We start from the raw sequence: 23,808 nt of genomic DNA, 5'->3' as shown, positions 1-23,808 counted from the left end.
AATGTAATATTTCAGATTTTGAAATGTTTATCCTAAAACGGGACCCGTTTTCAAATTTGCTAAGACGGTCTGCAGGCGGGAAAGGGAGACTTCCGGTTCTGATAAGATCAGTAGGACGTCATCAGTAAACAATATAATTTGATGTATGTCTTGGCCACACAGTAAGCCTTTGATGACATTGTCTGCACTAATTCCAACTGCTAAAGGGTCGATAGAGAGCAAAGAGCAAGGGGGTTAGGGGGGGGGGGAAGCCCTGTTGAGTGGCCCTGTGATTTGGGGACAATCTCCATAGCTCCTTTGAGGAGTAAGAGGACTTCCTGCTGAAGCTCTTTCAGATGGAGATGATACTCTTTCTTGGGTGGGTTCACTGGGGATCTCTGGATGAATTACACTTTATGGCCTGAAAGAACAGTTTGCTTAACGCATTTGTCCATTGTTGTAGTCTCCAAAGCACTAGCAAATCGTGAAATTCTGCCCCCCAATTGCCGAGTAGCAGATGAGAAAGGGGGCAAAGTTAGAGAGTCAAGCTCTTTTCTAGTTGTCACTGGATCGTGGCTGGGAAGCACTCCTCCTTCCTGCTGTTCTCCTGTAGGACTGCTTTTGACTATGGTTATAGGAGTTTTCTTGATCATATCTAGATTGTCTGAGGATAATATGACAGTTGACTTCCATATTGGTTGAATCCACTCCTAAATCTATGAGATCTCCGTGTGACACGAAAATTAGAAAAGCCAAATCTGCAAACCTGTAGGAGATGCAAAGTCTTGGCAGTATCAGTATTTAGCCTTATCTTCATGCTTGCCCAACAGAGTAAGGTCGTCCAGGGGCATGTCCAAAATCTTGGATTGTACCGCAGTGCGGAAGGCAGTGGACTTGGCTTCTTAACACTGTACCTCCTGCAAGCTGAAGAAAATCTGTATTGCATACATTCATTGCTGCATCAATAATGAAAGTAGTAGTGAGTTCTCCTTCCTTAGGGATAGCTCTTGCTGTCTCCCTCTTATCCTCTGGGATACGTTCAAGCAAAAGTGCAACATCATGCCACATCTGGCGATCAGAACGTCCCAAAATAGCTAAAGCGTTGGCTGACTTGATGGAGGCCGTTGCTATAGATGAAATTCTTTTCCCTTAAATTGTCTATGTGTCAGCTATCTCTAATTTTGTAAGAGGAGTTTAAATCTTCATTGCGCCGCTGAGATTACTAAATCTGGCTTAGTATTCCCAGTGAGACAAATTGGAGATGTCTCTGGAACTTTATATTTCTTTTCCAGGTGAGATATAACCGACTTAACCATAGCCGGATTCTTCATTAGCTTGAGCCCTTCTGACCAAATAAAATAAAAATTGTTATAGCTCTTACAGACTTTTGAGTTTGCTCTTTAAAACTTGTACTGAAAGCATTGTTGATCTGTGATCTTCATAGGAAGAATAAACTTCCTTGCAGTTCTTTCCAAAACAGAATGAAATTTGGGAATAGCATCCATCTGATCTTGGCAGACAGGTGTGTCATCCTCTTCGCATGCAGTCACGATATCATCTGCCTTATCATCTTATCCTGCACGATCTTGTGGAAATTCACCCTCTTCCTAATCTCCATCGGAATATATAGAATGATTAGAGTCATTGTCGCCAGTATCTTCAGGCATTGGTGGGACCATTGGCCTTTGAACTACTCTGGGTGATTTCCTTGCAGGTGGTGGAGGTGGTAGCAGTAACTGCTGTGGAGGAAGATTAGCTGGTAAAGAAATGATGTTTGTTGTGTTACTAACTTTTGAAACGTTTCCATCATTTGTTCAATGTAGTTTAAAAAAAGCAAATGCTATCCTGTTGATAATCATAGTGTGAATAAAAGTGGGGAGAGGATGTAGCCTTCCGGCTGGAGCGGTCGCCCTCGAAGTTGGGGAACCGGGTTCGAGTCTCTGCAATGATGCTCAACATCCTGTGATTCTGGGCAAACCACTTAATCTCCCTGTGCCTAACAAAAATGAATGTGTCCTTCTGCAACGAAACTGGTGGTCATGTAAAGCGCTCTGATACCCGATGTCTCGGGTCTAATTCGTGCTATATAAAATTATATAAAAAAAAAGAAGTCATTTTCCTCCATGTCCTCTCCAAAATCTGGAACATATTTAACATTCAATTATTTTGGGCTATATGCAGTTTGCAAACCATATTGACTGGTCTCGTCATCCTGATCAGATTGCAAAATTTGAGTTGGTGGTAATGTTGATACCTTCAATGGTGAAAGCAGAGAAGAAAAAAAGGCATTTGAAGGTGTTGAAGTCGTTGGAATGGTCATCAATGGCCCAACATCATCATTGACGGCATACTTTCTATCGTCAACAGTATGCTGGTCACTGTCAAAGAAGCAGGTTCCATAGTCGATGGGGTCGGCGTCAATTGGTTTCGGCGTTTACTTGGTTGCCGTTGACACCGTTGTTGCCGTACACGTTGAAAGTCTCGTCTTCCTCGTTCTTGTACATGATGAGGTCGTTGATGGTAATGTCGACGAGGCTGACTGAAATTTTGCATATTTTTAGTTCTTTTCAGAGGCTGGTACTCAATTGAGTTTGACGATCCCTTAGATGCATGTTTTCCCTGTTTAGCGACAGAAGGGGTGGCAGCAAGCACTGTTCCAAACAAGGTTAACACAGGAAACTGAATAAGCCTCTTTTTTTGCGCTGCATTTTTAGAAGCAGACCCTGCAAAGATTCTAACCAAGAAGTTGATACAGTCACACAGTGCTACACAACTTGGGTAAAAAAGGCCATGGACACTTTAGCACCCGAAAAGGTGCAAAAGAATTGTCACAGTACCCCCTCTGAACCCTGGTTTTCTGAGTGCCCTTAGACTCAGAAACAGTTATGTAGAAGGGAGGAGCTTGTATGGAGATCCAAGAATGATCCTCATGATCTACAAAAGAACAATTGCAGAATATAAAAGTCTCATACAAAGAGAAACAATTAAGTATATCACTGATAAAATTCACCAAACGGAAAACTCAGGTAAGGAACTTTTTAGCACAGCAAAAAAACTATCAAAGATGGTCACACAAATTGTCAGCATTGGAAACAGTACTTTTTGTGATACTCACAAACTTTTTTCAAAATAAAGTAACAGAGGTCTTTGAGTCTTTTATTCTAAATCGCCAAGAAGGACCTAAATCCCAAATGAATAACACCACCATCAAATACAATTCTGGATAGGTGCACACCTTTGAAAGAAGAGCAGGTTCTGAAACCGATGGAGTCAATCCAATCAGGATCCCCACTAGATTTTTGCCCCCCCCCAAAATTGTGCATTTAGCGCCTAGGATTTTTGGAAGTCAGTTGACAAAAATCTTAAAGTCATTAGTACGGGACATACCCCTTCAGAATGGACGTTTGCATCAATCCTTCCTCTGTCGAAAAAAAGCTATCTCGACCCTCGGGAACCAAGTAGCTATAAGCCTATTTCCAGACTCCCGTTCCAGTCTAAATTCCTAGAAAAAGCCATGAACAATGAACTCGAGTCATGTATTGACAGCAATAATATATTGGATCCATCCCAATATGGATTCAGGAAGGCACACAACACAGAAACGGCTCTGCTCACCGCATGAGAATAACTAAGGTGGATAGTGGATAATGGAGGTCATGCTGTATTGATTTTTTTTTGTTTGATCTGTTTATTAGATTTCCACATATATGATATATTAACAGGTATATACATTGTCCAAAGAACCAGTAGTTATAATTCAGAGTTCAATACAATAACACAATAAAATGACACATGAATAATAGCTGTCAGTCTCAGGACATGGGTTAACGTTACCCTTAGTCTAACATGTAAATAAGATCATTCCAGATACAGGATGTTTCCTAATTATAACACAAAAATAAATTAATCGTACATTTACATATTGATTACACATCCTTGTTTCGAACATTTCCTTACCGACCATGCCATTACAACTAGATTTCGACCAAACTATCGTTTAAATAACATGAAAACCAAACAACCAATTGAAGAGACAAGAAAGGAGCTCAGGGATACTTATATAAGCAGGAGGAAAAGGCCGTAAACATGGCATTTTTATCAATTGAACATTCTCAAACATGCATCTATTGTCAAGGAATAGTAACACATTTTGGCGCAGGCGTTTTATACTTGCTGCATAATCCAGATCATAGTTCAAGACACATTGCAATACTTGGTCAGAGTAATTTTAGTCAGCGTTAGGAACATCAGACAGGTCATCTTGATTAACCATCCCTTGTAGTGTGCACAACATTGCATTCCATGCCGTGGAAATGGGGTATTTGCAGAGCCCCAGCGTGTCCTCCCTTACTAATGAGACTGCTTCAGCCTTGGTCCAATTTATCATGAAATGTAGCCATGCCTTTATCGGCAGGGGCTCATCTGCCTTCCATCGGCGTGTAATAAGCCTTTTAGCCACAACCAACCCCAGAACTAAAAGTCTAGAAGAGGCTTTATGTTTCTTGTTTCTAGGGAATATCCCTGTTATGCACGCCTTCAATTCCTGCGGTAGTTCTCTATCTGTACATGTATTCAGGCAACGGATCACATCCTCCTAGTACGGGTGTAAATTGGGGCATGACCAGGGCATATGTAGAAAATCGACCCCTATCGCCTTGCATCATGGGCAGCATGCATCTGTCTTGTTGAAATATCTATTAATCTTATCTGGGGATAGGTATGCTCTGTATAGAACATTAAATTGGATCAGCCTGATACGTGCATTCCTGGGGATTCGTCTGGGACCTTCCAATAGTATGGACCACTCAGGGTCTGTGTATGATTGCGCCATATATATCTCCCATTTAAGTCTCAATGGTGTTAAGTCCTTCATGGTGTGTTCCCGGATTACTGCAAACCATTTTACGAGGTTCTCGCCCCGTCCCCATTACATGTATATATTGCATTAGAAGATGCATAGGAAGTTCCTGCAAAATATCCCCCCATCGCTGCCTCAACACAGCCACCCAGGAAGCATGACTCAGGAATGGCCCCTGTGGGACACCCGCCTCTTCAGGCAGGGAGAGGAATGACCGCAGCGCACCATCCGTATACAGATCTTCCAGAGTAAAAATGCCTGCCCCCTGCCATTCAACATGATCCACCCCCGGACATGTCCCCCTTCTCCCCCCCCCCCAGTTTTCGGCATACCCAGCAATGGGATAGCTGGCACATATGGTATGACATTCCTAGTAAGGAGCAATGCCCTACAAAAGCATCTCCGAGCAATCTGCACTAGAAGAGGAAGCGGCTCATATGATCTATTGCATGGATGGAAGAGAAAAAGAATCCTATCCTGAGAGTGCGGGGGCTCATGCTCAACCGCTTCAGCCAGGTGTAATTCCTGAACCCATTTCGTCACCCAAAGTATCTGGGATGCCAGATAGTAATGCTCCATATTGGGTAGAGCCAGCCCACCGTGTGATCGAGGCAGCTATAGCTTTGATAACGCTACCCTACACCTGGTATTGTTCCAGATAAAGTCTCTTATGACACCCTCCAATGAGCGGAAAAAGGAGCTAGGTAAATATATCGGGAGGTTAGAAAAATAATAAAGTAGATGTGGCAACATCACCATCTTAATCAATTCTATCCTACCTATGACTGAAAGGTTGAGTGTTTTCCAGATTTCAATTTGGGATTTTGAAGCTGTAACTGCTCTGGATAGATTGCTGTCAAGGAGATCTCGATCAGCATGATAAAGTCTATGCCTAGATACCTAAACACAGCCGGCTGCCATGTCACCAAAGTCCCATCTACTTCTAAGAGAGAAGCGTCCATCCCAGGGGTAAAGGGAAATAAACAAGACTTACCTCAGATGCTATTAACACCTCCAAGAGCAGAGCTTGCAACTTGGGGTGGCAGGAGTTGCTTGCTTACAGCCACCAAGCTATGGAACGGCCTGCCGATTGCTATGAGAAAGTGTTCAGATCTCTTGGCTTTGCGGAAATTAATAAATACCTGGCTATTCACAAACAGGAACTTTAACCAATCAATCTCCCCTCTCCGTTTTTGAACGACAAGGCAGCAGCAGCGCCAAGACGCCCCCCGGGCAATCAAGCGCTATACAAAATTAAAATCAAATCAAGTACTTGGAGAAGCACTTTTCATGGAATCTTGCCATTAGATATAAAGCCAACCTCCTATCTCTGTCCTTAAGAGTTTTAGATTGAAATCTCCTACAAATGTCACATTTAGATGCCGTATGTTTAGTACAATAGCAATCAATGCACTGTAAATAAGAATCTTCTTTGTATATCTTTTTAAGACCACAGCATGAACAAGGCATGAAAGGCGATTTATTGTCTCTGTCTGCCATGGTGACAGTTGGCTGTCAAGTAAAAAGATCTCCATAAATGTACACAATTTCCACAAGAACAAGTCACAGTACTATTGCACTGAAGATAGGGCTGGTTCTAATTCAGGGCAGATGAAGAAAATAACAAATGTAAGGTTCACTGTAAGGTCCCTGCAGAGCTTTGTCAGGGGAGTCCCTCACACAGGACATGCAGTTGAAATCTGAGCTACGGTGGCCTCTAGGGGGAGTAGGAGAACTTAGCCTTCCACCTCATTGGCTGAAGTTTGGATTCTTTCAAATGAGGTGAATGTGCTACTAAATATACAATGTTGTTTCAGGCCTATAGCCACTTTGCACTGTATACTGTTTGTTATATATTATACACTGTATACTGCTATTTTAATATAACAGGGATTCCCAGCCTGACAACGGGTAATGATTCAAGCATGTGAATATATAAAAGATCCAATGTTAGAAAAATCATCTTTTCTTTACTACCACATAACTAAAGTTTGACCTGGTCTGTAATTTGCATATGGCTGGTTCCTGTCTGAGTTGGTATGGTGAGCAAAAAACGATGGACTGGGATCTGGCATGAGAAATTACTAGAGGCTGAAATTACTTCAAGCATTCCACTCATCGCATTTTTTTTATATTTGTCAGTGCTACAAGTATGCCCACAGATTGGTCCTGTGCTCACTATGCACCTGGAACCAAGATGCCCCCTCCCAAAAAGGCCCTAGTCAAACAAAAGCGGTCTGAGATTTCTCGTGTACTTGTTCAGAGGGGACCTTGACTGACAGTTAGGACTGGACTTAGCCTAATAGTTCAAAGGATTATTTGCATATGGCTATGTTTAATCTGAGTTGCATAGTGGGTAAAATAATGATGGACTGGGATACAGTTCTGAATAATTACCAGTGGCTGAGATTATTTCAAGCATTCACCCATCACTTTTTTGTATTCCTTTGTGAGGGGAGGGTGCCTAAGGTTGGTTGGGTGCTAGATTTTATAATTGGGTCTTCGGTACAACCCAATGAGTAAAATCCATCAGACCGCGAGTGAAATGACCCAGGTGCATTCTCTTTTTCATTCAGTGTTGGCACTGCTTATTTGAACCAGAGCACGTAGGCACACTACTTGTTAGATCATGACCATGTCACTTGTGCCAGGAGATAGACAATGCAATCCTCACAAGCTGGGCCATGCAGAACACATCCACATCTTATTTATTTATTTATTTATTTATTTGAGCTTATAACGCGCAACAGCTACCCACAGTGGGTTTCCGGGCGCGAAGGGATAGACTCAAGAAGAAAAAGCAGACCACCTAAAAGGCAACATCAGAAAACAACTAGGGCGGCTGCAGATCAATTAAAAAGCAAAGTCTTCAACCTTTTTCTAAAGATGAAAAAATTATTTTCTGATTTCAAGGTGATAGGTAAGGCATTCCAATATTTGGGGGCAAGATGGGAAAAAGCTCGTCCTCCCATTTTTACAAGCTTAAAACGGGGAATGACGAAATCGCAGTTAGCAGAAGATCTAAGAGTGCGATTCGGCTTATACAGTTGGACTAGGTTTTGCAAATATTTAGGGGCCGAACCCTGCTTAGTTTTAAAGAGATAACAAATAGCCTTGAAATTAATGCGGCTAGGGATCCGGAGCCAGTGGAGGTCACGCAGAGCTTGAGTGGCTGAAAGTCTCCTAGGGATGTTACAAAGAAGACGAGCAGCTGAGTTTTGAACCACTTGAAGTTTATTTATAGTGGCCGCATCGGCACCAAGATAAAGGACGTTTCCGTAGTCCAGGCGAGAGGTTACTAACGCCTGGACAACGGTTCTCCTAGTGGCTAGGGGCAGCATCCATAGAATTGTCTGAAGCCACCGCAGAGTGGTAAAGCAGATGGCGGCCACCTGAGTGGCCTGCTGCCTCATGGAGAGTTTATCGTCAATGAGAAAGCCGAGATTACGGGCCACAGTGGAAGGTTGATGGAGCGTTCCCATCTCGCTAGGCCAATGTTGTGGGCCCCATAGGTCTTTCTGCTTCCCAAAAATAAGGATTTCAGTTTTGTCACCGTTTAACTTGAGAAGATGCCTCTGCATCCACTCAGCTATACGTGACAACCCAATTTTCAGAACCGAAGCATCATTACTCTCACTGCTGGAGAGGGAGAAAACTATTTGAGTATTGTCGGCATATGCAAAAATTGTCAGCCCAGCATCTTCTGCAATAGAGGCCAAAGGTCTCATATAGATGTTGAACAATAAAGGGCTGAGTATAGACCCCTGAGGGACACCATATGCCGATGGATAAGTGGAAGAAGTGGCTTTCGTGGAGAAGACTTGGAAAGTGCGTTCACTTAAAAAGGAAGCAATCCAAGTCAAAGCCGGACCGTCCAATCCCAGGGATCGAAGAGAGTTCAGAAGAGTAGAATGGGACACGGTGTCGAACACCGCACTTAAGTCCAAAAGGATGAGTGCAAATGTTTCCCCGTGGTCGACACCGTGTCGTAAACTCTCAGTTACCCCGAGAAGGGCGGTCTCAGTAGAATGGTGAGCACGAAAGCCAGACTGGGATGGATGCAAAAATCCAGAAGATTCCACTAAATTGTATAATTGAGTGTTAACATGCCGCTCCAGCACTTTAGAGAGTACAGGTAGTAGAGATATCGGTCTGAAATCGGCAAGATTGGACACATCCGCTCCAGCTTTTTTAGGAGGGGGACAACCATTGCGTGCTTCCAATCCTGTAACACCTGGGATTCAAGTAATGAGGCATTTAGAAGTCTCATTAGAACTCTCCGCGGTTCAAGATCCAGTAATTTAAGAATTTTAACTGGTACAGGGTCACGTGGCGAACCAGATTTTAAACTGTTCAAGCAGATATCCCTACAGCCTGTGTAGAACCAGGTTCTTCAGTATTCAAGGAAGGGCTCATGGAGTCATATATACGTTTGACCTTTGTAATAAAAAATTCTGCAATGGAATTACACTGGGCCTCCTCTAAAGGTCGAGGTGTTGGAATGGTATCCACTCCTGTCAATTTTTTGACTACAGAAAAAAGAGTGCGAGGGCAGTTCTGTACTTGTGTTACAGTGTTTGAAATGTAAATAGCTCTAGCAGTTTTACATTTTAGATGGTATTCTTTTAGAGTCTCTTTGTAAATAGTTTTCTGTACAACAGAATAAGAATGCCTCCATTTACGTTCTACAGCCTTGCATTTAGTACGTAATGTCTTCAGTTCAATGGAAAACCAAGGCGCAGGGGGGCGATGAGACCTGGGATGTTTAGACGTGAGCGGGAGAAGAATGTTAACAGCATTTGTAAGCCAGTAGGAGACAGCAGACCAGAACTGCTCATGCCAACCAATTGAGACTACAGTAAAGTGCAAAGAGAGGGTACCAAGGTGGGAGAACCCCAGTCCACCGGAGGCAGTATTTGCTTGCATTGCCAAGGGCCAGGTCTGACTTACCAAAGACACCAGTAATTCTAGAACACCCGTGAGAGCTCCCTGCTTCGCTCTAAAGACACCATAGAGACTGTCCTATGGGATCAGTCTAGGCTGTCCCACAGAAACCGTCATAATATTACACGAGGACACAGTAATAACTCCTCCTGGACAGCAACTTATTAACTTTCATTAGATGTTTTATTTGGGTCTGATTTTGTAGCCCCACACTACCTCCACGGGAAAACCTATTCGACTACCATGACAGGCAAGTGCTAAAGGTATATCCTTGGGGCTCATTTTTGTGCTCAATAGTAAGGTTAAGAAAACCAAGGATAAAAGGCTCCAACAGTCTCAATTTGTGCACAGTAAACCGCGATTGCCATGAGACTCCTGAAAAAGTTCCCACCCACGTTATATTATTATGTTTTTTATGCAGATTTACATAGCGCGAACTCGACCAGAAGGTATTGGAGCGCTTTACATGAGCACCAGTTACACAACACAAGGACACATTCAAGCACGGGGAGATTGAGTGATTTGTGCAGAATCACAGGATGCGGACGCGACCCCGAGGCTCGAACCCTGGTTTCCAGCACCAAAGTTAGCAATCTAGCCATCAGACCACATCCTCTCCCCAATATATATGAATCTGTTAAAAAAAGACGTGTTTACTAAAGAGGAGTGGACTATGCTGCTGAGGACAAGGGCCTCAGTTTGTTTTACAGTACATGCTTTTGGATTCTGGAACCAAAGAGCCCCGTAATCTGAAATATATTTGTCTATTCTTATCTCCTTCCAAAGGGCCATACCATAAAGACCTTCAATTAATCTGTCTCCCAGCAGCAACATACCAATGAGGAATAAGTATTTACGAAACCTATGTCAAATCCAAATATTATGTTTTAGAAAGATTTATACCACTTCATAGAGAAGTCTTATACACTCCAAACATTACTTTTTTAGAGGGCTAGACTACGGGGTGGGAGGGAGGGATGGCAGTTCACTTGAAATTAATTACTTCTGCGGTGATCTTGCAAAATGTGAAACCAGTGATGCCAAGACTCTGGCACTCAATGTTCCCCTCAGTGACTGCATTATCCTTATAGGTCCCTTAGTATATTTAGTAAATCAGTCATTTATTCACAAGTCAAACATATCTTAGATGATAAATGTACAGTAAAACACTATGGAAGTGCCCCATATTGAAAACAGCTTGTTTAGAGCCAGCATATTGGTCCAGCTGTAGACCAGTGACATATCTGGAGTTTTTCCTCAAGATTAATTACATCTGGAGTGTGCTCTAAGAACGTAATCGCAAACAACCACAATAAACTTTGCAAATCAGCCTACAAAACATTCTGAAGGAAACAACTGTCCATACCTCAACAAACTTCTTGAAGAATAAGTATTTTAGGGTTCCAATATGACGCAGGTTTACCACATTCGGACAGAGGGCTGAAAAAGATGTAAAGAAAGATGTTAGCCAGGCCTACACAGAAGAAAGTGCAAGATATGTACAAAGCATCTTTGATAAACTGCAATTGTTGCTAACCACCAACCCAACCCATGCAGAATGAACACAGCTGAGTGACCATCCATCATCAACCAAGGGGAAGACACAATATGTATTGGCTTCTGTCAAGCTATTTTGTACTACAGAAATATACTGGAGTTCACAATACCTGGGTACATTGACAAGATCAGCAGGTCTATCCTTCGACTTAAAAACCAATGAACAATCAAAATATGTTGCTACCAGCTAGAAGAAAAGCAATACAAAGGGCAGAATATGTTGGACTGCTTTGATGTTCTATGCTCACCTAGCAGAAAACAAACTGGGATGTAATTGAACATTGGAGAAAGGTAGTCATGAAGATTGATGGTAGATTTCCTGGCACTCTCAGCACTAAAACCTCAAAGGATACAGCACTTTACTGTGTGAGTCTCAAATACAAAAATTATATTTTTGGAAATATTTCAGAAAAAGATAGTTACTTCAGCACAATGGAATTCATTCAAATTACATGGGCAAAATTTGAAGTTTAAGCTTGCCTGGAAATTTATTATATTGACTTAATAAAATGTTCATCACCTGCTAAAGGTATTAACTTTAAAAAAATGCATCAAAATCTTTATGATTCACTATACTAATCCCACACCTTACAGAGATGTATCAAGTTGCTATCCGTAGGCCGGCTCCACCAACCCTTCAAGAAGCAATTATTATAACCATACTCAAACCAGATAAGGCCCCAGAACTCTGCGACTCACATCACTCTCTTTCACTAATCAACATTGATAACAAAATAAAGCGAAGTTAATGGCAAACCGCCTACTGCCCCTTATGCCTTTAATTATGCGACCTGATCAATCCGGATTTATACCGGGGAGGGCTACATCGCATAATCTCCATACAATATTCTCTGTCATGCATCACATCCTTCCTTCCTTACCAGTGGTAGCGGCACTTTTAGATGCAACAAAAGCATTTGATCTGCTCGAATGTTCCTTCCTCTTCCCCCTGCTCAGACGCGTGGGATTTAGCTCAAGCTTTATCCAAAAAATCAGTTTATTATACACCCACCCCTTGGCGCACATTAAACTGGACGGCCAAATCTCAGACCCTATTGCAATCACGCAGGGCACTAGACAGGGCTGTCCCCTCTCCCAGCTCCTATTTGCTGTGGCAATGGAGCCGCTAGCGGCTAGGCTGCACCAACATCACACGGAACGGGGCATTGGTTTCACTGCCAGGGGACTAGTGGTGTCTATGTACGCCGATGACATTACCCTATACATTTGTGAACCACGCAAGAACCTAGAACCTATGACAAGGGAAGTGCTCTGCTTTGGAGGCCACTTGGGCATCCAAGTCAGCTGGAGCAAGTCAATACTCTTTCCACTTACAGAAGCTACGCGTCCATACCAAACGGAATACCCACTAAAATTGGCAACTGAGCAGACTAAATATTTGGGCATAGGGCTATGCAGAGCAAATTATGGATGCGCAGTTGACTGGCTTGAGACTCGTAACCAGATATGGAACAAACTGCCGCTCTCCCTGGCTGGGTGCATAGCTATTGCTAAAATGGTGGCCCTTCAAAAACTTTGATGCCTCTTCGTAAATATCCCGCTCCGCCTTACAGTACAGTTCTTTAAAAGACTGTGCTCCGCCATTATCGCACTAACGTGGGCAGGCCGACAGCTGAGAGTAGCCTATAAAACCCTAACGCTACCGCAGGAGTGTGAAGAAATGGGTGCCCCAGATCTAAAATTCTACGCCCTCTGTGCCGAAGCAAGTTTCCTACACTTCTGGCTTCATCCTACACTGTTTCAACCGCATCTGTCAGTAGAGAGCAGCAGAACATCCCAAGGCCACTAAACATGGCAATGTTTCAACCGTACAAAGCACCCAAAGATTAAATCAACACGGTGGTGTGTGTACGCTGGTCGTGGGAACAGGCACTGCCAACCTATATGCGCCATCTGCCACATTGGCAGCAATCCCCTCCTTCCTCCCACTACAAAACAGCGGCGCGGCACGATGTGCTAGGGCATTCGCTGACTTATACCGGGATGACAAATTCCTTCCCCCATTTACCAACAATGCTGAACACGAAGTTACACCGCTAGACACTATTATATTATCAAATCCGGGCGACTTGCACGAACACAAACACCGCGTTCCCCGACCCTCCCCCAGTCACCAAGGCATTAAAATATGTCCACACAATCACACTGCCGCGTAAACTTATTACCCGACTCTACTCCCTGATGGCGACTGCCTCCTGACTGGACACCTTGAAGGACCACCAGGCCTGGGAACAGGACAAAGGCCTGGAAATATCACCTGAGCAATGAAATTATTGCTGCGGCTAAACAGAACATCTCTCCTCTAACTATAGACTACGAGTCGTCTAGGACTGATACACTTTAAATTCCTACATAGAATCTATTGCAATCCAAAGCACCTGCATAAGATAGGCCTGCATGAGGATGCGAGATGCCTGTGATGTTCCCTGCCGGAGGCCACATTTGGGCACCTGGTCTGGACTTGTCTGAAGGTGGCGGGATACTGGCATTCGGTATGCGTAACGATTAGTGCCATTAGAGAAGACCCTCTAATGCCAGACCCCATACGGTGCCTAATGAGATACGTCAAAGGGGTCTCAGATACATACCGACGATTAGTAGCAATGCTTTTGTTTTTGGCAAAGCGCAGGGTGGAGATGCACTGGGGTCACAGACCAGTGCCAACAGTAAAGGCGTGGCTCACTGATGTTTCACACTGCCAAAAACAGCTCACTACCTATTGAGATCTTATGCCCCCAGTAACCCGACCCACAAAATCTGGGAACCATTTACGACATAGCTTCACCAATGTGATGGTGCAGAGCTGAACACACTGAACCCCACACAAACCTGATGTCCGATTAACCCTCAGATGTCACACACTGGCGGACTCACGACGCCCGACACCCTCCCTGGAAGCATAATGCCTGTCACAAAGAGACAGATTGACCCCTCAATAATACATTATACTCAAACATAACTATGTTGTGTGTAACACAGTATGCTTCCAAGATTGTTGTATGTGTCAAAGTTGGTGTCTTTAATATGATGTCTGCAATATCCGAAATTGGAATGCTCCCTGACAATGTATGCCTTTTATCAACTGCAAATAAAGTTTAATCAAATTTATTTTAAAGATCTTGATGATTGATGGTTGGCTTTTCCAGCAGGTAGTGAGATCCAATAATGTTAAGTTGTTCTTCCCTAGAAGTGAACCATGAAGGAGGACAAGCACATGAGACAGCCATGTTGAATATATTACATGGGTATCTTCTCCCAAGAACTTGATCATAGATTCTAATAGCGCGCAGGTCAACTTGACAAGGATGAAACTATGCTGGTAATGCAGTGATTTCCAAACACCAAATACAAAGAAATAGGGGACCCCTAAGCAAAGAAAGTACACTGAACTTAGATACTTACCAAAGAATAGATTCTCTGACAGATGCAGAAATAAACAATGACATATCAGGAGAACACCACAGAGGTCAAAGAAAAAGCACTCCTATTTAGGACTGCTAAATATGCAGTGAAATTTCAGTTTTTATACAATTTATATGTTTCTGCACTCTTTTCACAAAATTAAAGAAACTGGCACTATGCAGAGTTTGGTTAAACGTTTTAGCATTTAGAACCAGAAGAACACAGACTACTATCCCCAACTCTTTTCAGTCTCTATATGGAGCTACTGATCTTCCTCCTTTAACACTTCAACCTTGCATGTCACCTATATGCAGACGACATTACACTGTATGAATAAAAACCTTCTCTCTTAATGACATCCTAAATCTAAATCAAACACTTAAAAGGTTAAACATTGTCTCTCTGTCTCAACTACTTATAGCTCAATATACAGAAGACAGATTTCCTACTAATCTCCACAGAAGGCAGTTCCTGACTTATCCAAGACTGGATCATTCATCTAGATGCGCTCAAATACACGCACCTCGAAAACAAGCAATTGCTCTAAATCACAGGGAATAGCGCTGGACATGACATTGATAGTAGCAAGGGACAAGAATTCAATATGAGAGCCCACATCAACACCACGGCCAAAACAGCTATTCACAGCCTAAGACTCCTCATAAATGTCAAACTGGTCATTGTTGAAAGTGACCTCAACCTTGCAGTCCAGGCACTTGTCACAGCTAAACTGCACAATGGAAATAAAACTATCAACACACACCAAAAACCCACCTTGCTCCCATGTAGGCCATGCTCCATGCAGCAGCCAGACTTTTCTCTGGAGCCCTATGTTTCGATCAAATTACTCCCAAACTCACAATGCTGGAGGGACTTCCTAATGTATTCATGTTTTAGTGTGAAGTAGCAGGAAGGAAGCCATTGTGGTTATTAGTTGCAGCTCACCACCGAGTAGCAATATGAATAAACCATATCTTTTGATGGCGATAGATTGTTTGTTTTTAAAGTGTGAGATCTACCCTTGCTGCACCTGGCAACCACTGGTTAAATTCAAATTCTGATTCTGCGGTTGGTGGGTACGGGTATGAGGTAACTCTCTTCATAAGGCTCCAAGTAACTCTTATACTTCATATTCCTTTACATCCACTTGGTCCTCATATTCCAGTAAAACCAATCCTTTTCACCCGCCGTCAATGAAATCCCACCGCCCAGATACAGAGCCTTTCGAGAAAAAAGTTCAAACCCCAAAGCCTCCAAAGCTATCAGAGCAATAACCATAATCCCTTGTCAAATTGATCTTCAAGGTTTACATGGAAACTCCACATCAAAACTTTTCTCTAACTTGAAATCTTGTCTGGAAAAAGACCACAAATAGTACCATGCTACTATCTTCACCATTTCCATACGCTTGTGCAAAAGACGAAGCCCAGTCAATTATGCAGCCTGTTAAAATTACTAGGGGGACAAACAAAACTGCTGATAACTAGACACCACAGACTGTAATTAGACCGCCTCATGCCTCAGCAACCGATAACAATATACAGAGAAAAATAATATCTAACACAAAAAATATTCTGGTGCAAAAGGTTCAAGGCTGTGTCAACCAGTCACGCAAACAATCTGGAGCTTAGAGCTTGCTCAAGTCCACTTGCACCAAGGCCTGCACACCCTCTTTCCAAATCCTAATCTTCACCCTTACAATGCTCTAAAGAGAGCAAGAAGTCCCATCATTTTGCTCCAGCTTAAACATCTCATAATCATGCTTCCAAACCCAGACTAATCTAAAGCAGAATATTTATGTATAGGTTTATGAGATTTATAAAGCACATGGTTGCCCAAGGGCTTCCCAGCGCTACCAAGAGGAGGCAGTGGGTAGAGGTAGGGACTCATGGAAACAGTTAGTCTTTAGCCAGTCTTAGTTACGTGGTCATCGAGTTCCAGAGCTTTGGGACCAGCTGTGAGAAGGATCTCCCACCCCATCTTGATCTCTTTATCCTTGGTATGTTCATAAGGAAGTCGGACGAGGACCAGACGGACCTATTGGAGACAAGGGTCTTTAGCAGGGCTGGACCTCGGCCATGCATGACTTTGTGGGCAAGGCAGAGGGCTTTGAACCGAACCCTAGATTGAATAGGTAGCCAATGCAGTTTTTTCAGAGAGGATCTCACTGACTCCTGTCTGGGGATCTTCAGGAGCATCCTGGCCACAGCATTTTGGAAAACCTTTAGCCTATTGACCACGTACTTGGGATACCCCAGGTACAGGGAATTGCCATAGTCCAGTCTAGAGACCACTAGGGCCTGGACCACCATCTTCCGAGCCTGTTCTGAGATTAGGTCAATGATCTTATGGGTCATCCGTAGTATACCGAAACAGGTTGCTGATAGTTTTTTGGCTTGTGTTTCCATGGAAAAGGTCTGGTCTAACCACATCCCCAGATTCTTTATGGATGGCTTCGGAGCGGGGGATGGACTCCAACCTTTTGGCCAACTAATACACGTTCATCACATCAGCTCCATTTTGTCACCATTCAGTTTTAGGCTGCAGTTAGCCATCCAGTTTGCTATTTTTTCCATGCACGGTACCAGCTGCAGAGGATTTGAATTCATCCCTTCTGACACAGACCACTGAGTGTCATCAGCGTAAGACAGAATTGACATGCCGACCTCCTGCACTATATGTGCTAGAGGACTCAGATAAATGTTAAACAAGGTAGGGCTGAGCGCCGAGCCCTGAGGTACTCGGTAAGGGGCGAGGAATGTGAGAGGATGGCCAATGCCATACATTGGAACTATTAGTCACTGAGGAAAGAGGCAAGCCATTGATTGGCTGTGTCCTGGATCCCGATCTTTCGAAGTCTATGTATTAAGATCTGGTGAACCATGGTATCAAAAGCCGCACTTAGATCCAGGAGTAGAATCGTGGCGGATCCCCCCTGTCCAGTATCATTTTCAATTTCTCAGTCATCACTAGGAGGGCAGATCCTGTGCTATGTTCTTGGTGAAACCTCATCTGGGTCTGGTGCAGGATGTTATTCTGCTCTAAGAACTGTGAGATGATGCAATTAACATGTTTCTCAACAACTTTTCCCAGAACGGGTAGTCATGAGATGGGGCGGAAATTCCACAATACCATGGAATCAAGTTGAGGCTTCTTGAGTAGAGGCTTAACAGTGGCATGCTTCCACTTCTTAGGCACTATCCTGGTGCTCAGGGATAGTGATAGAAGGTCAGCCATTTTGGAGAGGATGGGATTCCAGCCCTGAAGTAAGATGTGGGGTGGGGCGGGATCCAGTGGAGACCCAGACTTAATGTTACTCAGGAGGAGGCCCGTGCGTTCTTTGCTCAACGCTGGGACAGTACCTAATAGCAGGGGTATTGGAGGTCCAGGTTGATCTGCGCAAGGGAGTTGGCCTTTCCTACCAGAGGTGTCCTGCCTCACTTCGGGGCCTTCTGTGGGACAATTATGCAGCAAATTATATGTGATTTCCACTTTGTGTTTTATTTTAAGTGGCTAGCTCGTTGCATCTCTCCTTAGAGGGATGATGCGTGTGGGAGTCTTGGTCGATTGTGGTGAGCGACTTCACAATTTTGAATAGTTCTATGGGGGAGCTGGAGGCCTCATTAATCTTCTCCTCATAGAATTTTGCCTGTGCTAGCTTAATGTCATCATGATATTTCCCGATGGCTTCTTTGTATAGTAACTTAAGGTCTGCGGCATAGGATTCCCCACAGTTCCTTTCGACAATGAGCTACAAACAACAATTACACATGCATATCAATGCCTTAAACTGACCTTTGTGCCTAAGACGGGCTTCTAATCTTTTGACCATTCTAATCCCTAGCTTAACTCACACCCACCTCTGTAACTATGGACTGGCAACTATTCAATTGTCCTTTCTGACCTTAACCTCAAGAACATGTCATTTCACTCATTCCATTCTCTAGAAAACAAGCTTTAAAGGAGTAGTAGTCTGACTATGCAAAGTCCTGGATGAAATGACCATTGTAAAATGAAAGTACTCTCTGAATTGTGTTGCAACACGTCCAAACCATACAATCATCTCTTTGGCATGGAAACGTGCTGGCTGGTAGAATGGTATGGCATGCTTGCCATAGAAGACAAAGGCTGACACTCTATGCTTCCCCACCTAGACCAATTAGAAGCTTCTGACTATGGTGCTCATGTTGCACTTTCATTCCTCGCGGAGACAGAAACAAGAACGGGCGTCTGCTTCGAGCGCAATATCAACGATAACAGAAGGGTGAAAACTGACCAAGAAAATTGAGAAATTTAGTGGTTTTTCTGCAATATAAATGCACCCTTATTGACTGTATATAAACATGCATACAACAATGAAATAAGTGGGAAAGGAAATTTTAACTTGAGGCCCTGCTGATTACAGAGGGATTTGTTTTCTCATATATACACCTGTGGTTTATACCATAAAGATCAACTAGAGGATTGAACAACTATTAAGGAGCATGAAATGTTTGAAATGCTGAACCTGAACAATCATACTAAACGATGATTGTTGTCAATATCTAAGAGTCCTGAAGAAGGTGGTATTTTGATTTTCATCCACCGAAACGCAGCGTTGACAACTTTTTATTGTACACTTTTTTATTTTGTAACTTTTGAAAGTATCTATAATAACTGGATAAAACCGTGTTCTTCTCTTTATGCTTTTCTGCACCTTGTGAAAATCAACGATCTCATTATAACAAAGACTACCTGGTTAATATGTTTCTTAGGTCATATTGAACCAGTATAGTAATGTAAAGAAAGTGGCAAGATGAGAATATGTGCATTGATGATATAGCATGTATCCTTTTTAACAGTACATGCATTGGGAATCAACATAACAAATTTTGGACTATTTGTGCATATATACGAGTTCAGTGTTTTGAGAACAGTAAGTGAAGGAGTGTCCGCAAGAGTTGCTTGATGGTAGTGACTAGAATGAGATTTTGCTCAGTAGGGGATACTCTTTTGTTGAAATTGTAGTTTACCCTGACCCCTACGTGTAATAGGGTACCTCTCAATTTGTGAAAATAGCACTTATATGCAGCGTTTAACCATTCACTGCAGCACTGCCTTAGTAACAGACAGCAGAGTATGATCACAGGCTCTCCAATCAGAGCCAGTCTGATTACCTGTGGCATCCCCTGCCTCACAAAAATAAGTATAATGGTGAATCCTTCTCCACTAACCAGCCCAACATTCAACAATATGCATTAAAAATCAAAAGCTGAACCATGAAGCAACATATGAAGATTGGATCAATTTGCAGTGGCCTGTAATCTTTGTTATTCTGTTACTGTGATTTACTGCTATGATATCTTTCTTATTTCCTTTGCCCCTTTTCTCTTCTTTACCTTATGAGATCATTGTAGATTTGTGTGTGCATTGCATCACATTCAACCTGAAAATTGTAATACAAATCAACACTCAGAAGGAAGCAAGCAATATTGGCTGCAAGTTTCAGACGATTACTATATATTGAGGGCCATTTTCTAAGCAAGGACATCATCTTCTACAAGCTATGAAATGCAGATAAATCGCTCCTGGTTTGTCAGGGCAGTCACTCCACTGTTAATCTGTTAGTTATTCTTACTCTTCATCTGATGGCAACAGTACCCTACAATTTCATGGGGTCAGCTAAGCCAGAAGATCATGCCACTCACCAAGGACATCATACCTTAATAAATGTATCCATTTACTCAGTGGAGGAGAGCTACCAGTGCTTTTTAGATCAACTTCTCTTTAATGCCCTAACACTTGGGTATTTCATTGAGATTTTAAATTTATTTTAAAGTTTTAAACCTAGACTTCGTGATTTTGATCAAGGTCAAAGTATATGTGATGTTGCTTCCTGTGATGTCACAAAGGACTCTTTCAAATAAGCCAGGCAAAATGCAATAAGCATTTTCTCGGTGGCAGAGAGGCCAAGGTAGAGTAAAAAAGCAGAGTAGTTCAACCTTGAAGACTTCTGTCTGAACAATACCCAAGACGCTTAGACTGCAGCTTAAAGAACTGTACAGCGGGCCTCGGTACTCCTCTCTGGTTTCACAGAGGTGGGACTCTGTGGGCTTCCCTCCAGTCTCAGGTCTCAGGGTGAGGTCTCTATGATGCTCTTTACTGTTGGTTTTTACAGAGCCTGGTTTCCATGCTCCTCTCATGTCTTACCGATTAAAAAGCCAGGATCCCATGGCATACTCCACTGCTTCTTTTTACAGTGTCTGTCCTCCTCTTTCACACACAGCATGGATGCTTCTCTCTCTCATCATAGTTCTTACAAAGTTAGACCTCTGAGCACCTTTTCTTGTCTCATGAATTTTAGAGCTGATTTTAGCGCCTGTTCTTAATGCCTATCTTCGTTGTACTGCTTCTAGAGCCTGCCACCTATGTTTGTTTCTTTTGTCATGTGCCTAACCTCCATGATCCAATAATCTTTACCACTGACTGTCCCACTGATGAAAACCGCAACGTCTTTAAATTCAGTATTTGTAAACCGCTAACTACTCACCCCTAAGGGTCTCAAGGCACTGGGGCCGTGGGGGAGATTAAGTGAGGTATTGCCCAGAGTCACATAGTGCTGAGCAGGGGCCGCTTCTCCGTAATGGCAGAGGAGCATCGCCCCACAGCCAGTGCCAGCAGAGAATAAATAAAATTATAATAACGCAATGTTATTATCATTTCATTTATGCTGTCTGAGCCCAATAAAAAAATATACGGCAGGAGGACCGAGCAAGCCAGGGAGAAGTGAAGTGCGCATGTGTGTCTGGCCGTCCGTCCGAGGCGGACCAAACACACATGTGCACTTATGATTCTCCAAACAAGACCAATCCTGGCACTGCTCTAGTTTGAGAGCCGCGCCTGGATTGAATGTGGAAAGAACTATTGATGGACAGAATGCAGAACAATGTCATACATTCACCCCAGTACAGAGATCTGGGCCTAAATTCATCTTTTATTGCTCACCATGCCATTCCAGTTTGGACCCAGCCATATGCAAATCAGTCTTGACCCTGTGCCCAATGGGAACAGTCCAGCCCGAACTGCCAGGCCAGGTCCTCCCTGGACTGGAAACAAGCATCCTAGGACCGGTTACGGGATTTCACTCCTCTTCAGCCAGGATAGCTTGATTCCAGTGGCATGGAGAGCACGGGACTCACGTCTGAGCATACCGTCCCACTCGGGGTGACAATTGCAAAAACAACAGTTGATGGACAGAATGCAGAACATGGTCATACATTCACCCCAGTACAGAGATCTGGGCCTAAATCCATTGTTTGTTTGCTCACCATGCCATTCCAGTTGGGACCCAGCCATATGCAAATCAGTCTTGACTCTGTGCCCAATGGGAACAGTCCAGCCCGAACTGCCAGGCCAGGTCCTCCCTGGACTGGAAACAAGCACCCTCGGACCGGTTTGGGGTTTCACCCCTCTTCAGCCAGGATAGCTTGATTCCAGTGGCATGTAGAGCACAGGACTCACACGTCTGAGTATACCCGTCCCACAAAGTCTTTTTAAAAAAAAAAAAAATTCTCTCCTAGCCCCAACCCTCCCACCCCCAACCCATCACCTTCTCCAGCTGGGGCCACCACTGGTGCTCAGCTGAGCTGCCGCCGGCTCCAGGGATCGAACCGGAGCCCTGCGTTCTGATTCAGCTACCCTGGCCACACCTCTCTTCCGCTACTCTGTGACAATGATCCCACAGTCGCATTGGCATGGCTGAGTATTTTGGGAGGGATGTACTAAACTGGACATTTTCAGAATAAAGAGGACAACAAAATTAAAGTATGGGACCTCCAGTTGAATAAAAGTGGAAAGCTACTCTATGCTCCTTCCCATCTTAATAATAACAGAGCCTGGTTCAGAGCTGTTACATGTGAAGGTAATAGTGACCAATCAAATAGGGCACCACAAGCAGCAAAAGATTCACTGAAACCAAAGGAAGAGTGATGATAGCTAACCTTGTGTTGGGAGGCACAGGATCAGGTTCGTAGCTTTCATGGCTTTACTGGGTATGGGGGAAGAGAACAAAGTGTTTGGTGCACTGGTGCTAGCCGCAGGGCCAACCGAGTCCAGACCAATGTTGGGAGATAAACCACATTGGCTCTCAACCAGTACTGGCACTAGGCAAGGTTGGCTGGTCAAAACGAACAAGTTACTTACCTTCGGTAACGCTTTTTCTGGTGGATACAGTATCTGCCTGTGGATTCCTCACCTTATGAATATCCCCTGCGCCAGCAACATTCAGAAACTTTTGTAGCAGTCCACGCCGATGAGGTCGAAGACGACGTCACAGAGACACGGCTCCGCTCGCGACTCTACTGACGTCACCGGCTCCATAAGAAGACCTCGTCGGCGTGATGACGTCAGTTCCGCCCTTTTATCCGTGCCTTCGAGGCACACGGACGGACTGACAGCAATATATACACAGTATACACAGTACATAATATACAATGCAACACACACAGTGTGAAGAATAAATAGGAAGGCAAAAGAAATAACACAATGCCTTTGACAGTAACAAATACATTTTGAAACATCATCATTAGAATTGTAGGTATACAAGGGTGGACAACGGGGAGGCGGGTGGGTCAGTGAGGAACCCACAGGCAGATACTGTATCCACCAGAAAGAGTGTTACCGAAGGTAAGTAACTTGTTCTTCTGATGGATACATCTGCCAGTGGATTCCTCACCTTGTGAAGAGATTCCCACAGCAGTCCCACTCCCGGAGGAGGGTGTCCACCCTTCTATACCAGAAAGTCCTGAAGGACGGAACAAGCAAAATGTCCGTCCCTCCTCACCTCAGAATCCAAGCAGTAATGCTTTGCAAAAGTGTGAAGGGAAGCCCAAGTTGCCACAAACTGCAGAATGTCAGATAAACGAGCACTAAAAGGATCAATTGACTTCTCCCCACACCAGAGCGCAAATTTAGACCACTTATAGGAATAAATAGTTTTGGTGGTATGACGTCTGGCAGACAAAATTACATCAACCACATCTGGCGGAAGAGAAAAAGAATTCAGGTTG

At 43.5% G+C, this 23,808-nt stretch overlaps 1 protein-coding gene across 6 annotated transcripts in view; it reads right to left on the bottom strand.

Annotated features, from left to right (window-relative positions):
* EXD3 (exonuclease 3'-5' domain containing 3) overlaps window positions 1-23,808 on the bottom strand; it is a 2,855,457-nt gene that overhangs the window by 1,642,633 nt on the left and 1,189,016 nt on the right. For all 6 annotated transcript variants that reach the window (XM_085610760.1, XM_085610799.1, XM_085610781.1 and 3 more), the window contains one exon: window positions 11,148-11,221. In XM_085610760.1, coding sequence (XP_085466886.1) covers window positions 11,148-11,221 — 74 coding nt within the window. The remainder of the gene's footprint in view (window positions 1-11,147; window positions 11,222-23,808) is intronic.

Source organism: Triturus cristatus, chromosome 1_2 (assembly GCF_964204655.1).
Source record: "Triturus cristatus chromosome 1_2, aTriCri1.1, whole genome shotgun sequence".
NCBI classification, from domain to species: domain Eukaryota; kingdom Metazoa; phylum Chordata; class Amphibia; order Caudata; family Salamandridae; genus Triturus; species Triturus cristatus.
Note: the sequence above shows the minus strand (reverse complement) of the source record. Positions and strands in the feature narration are given on the sequence as shown.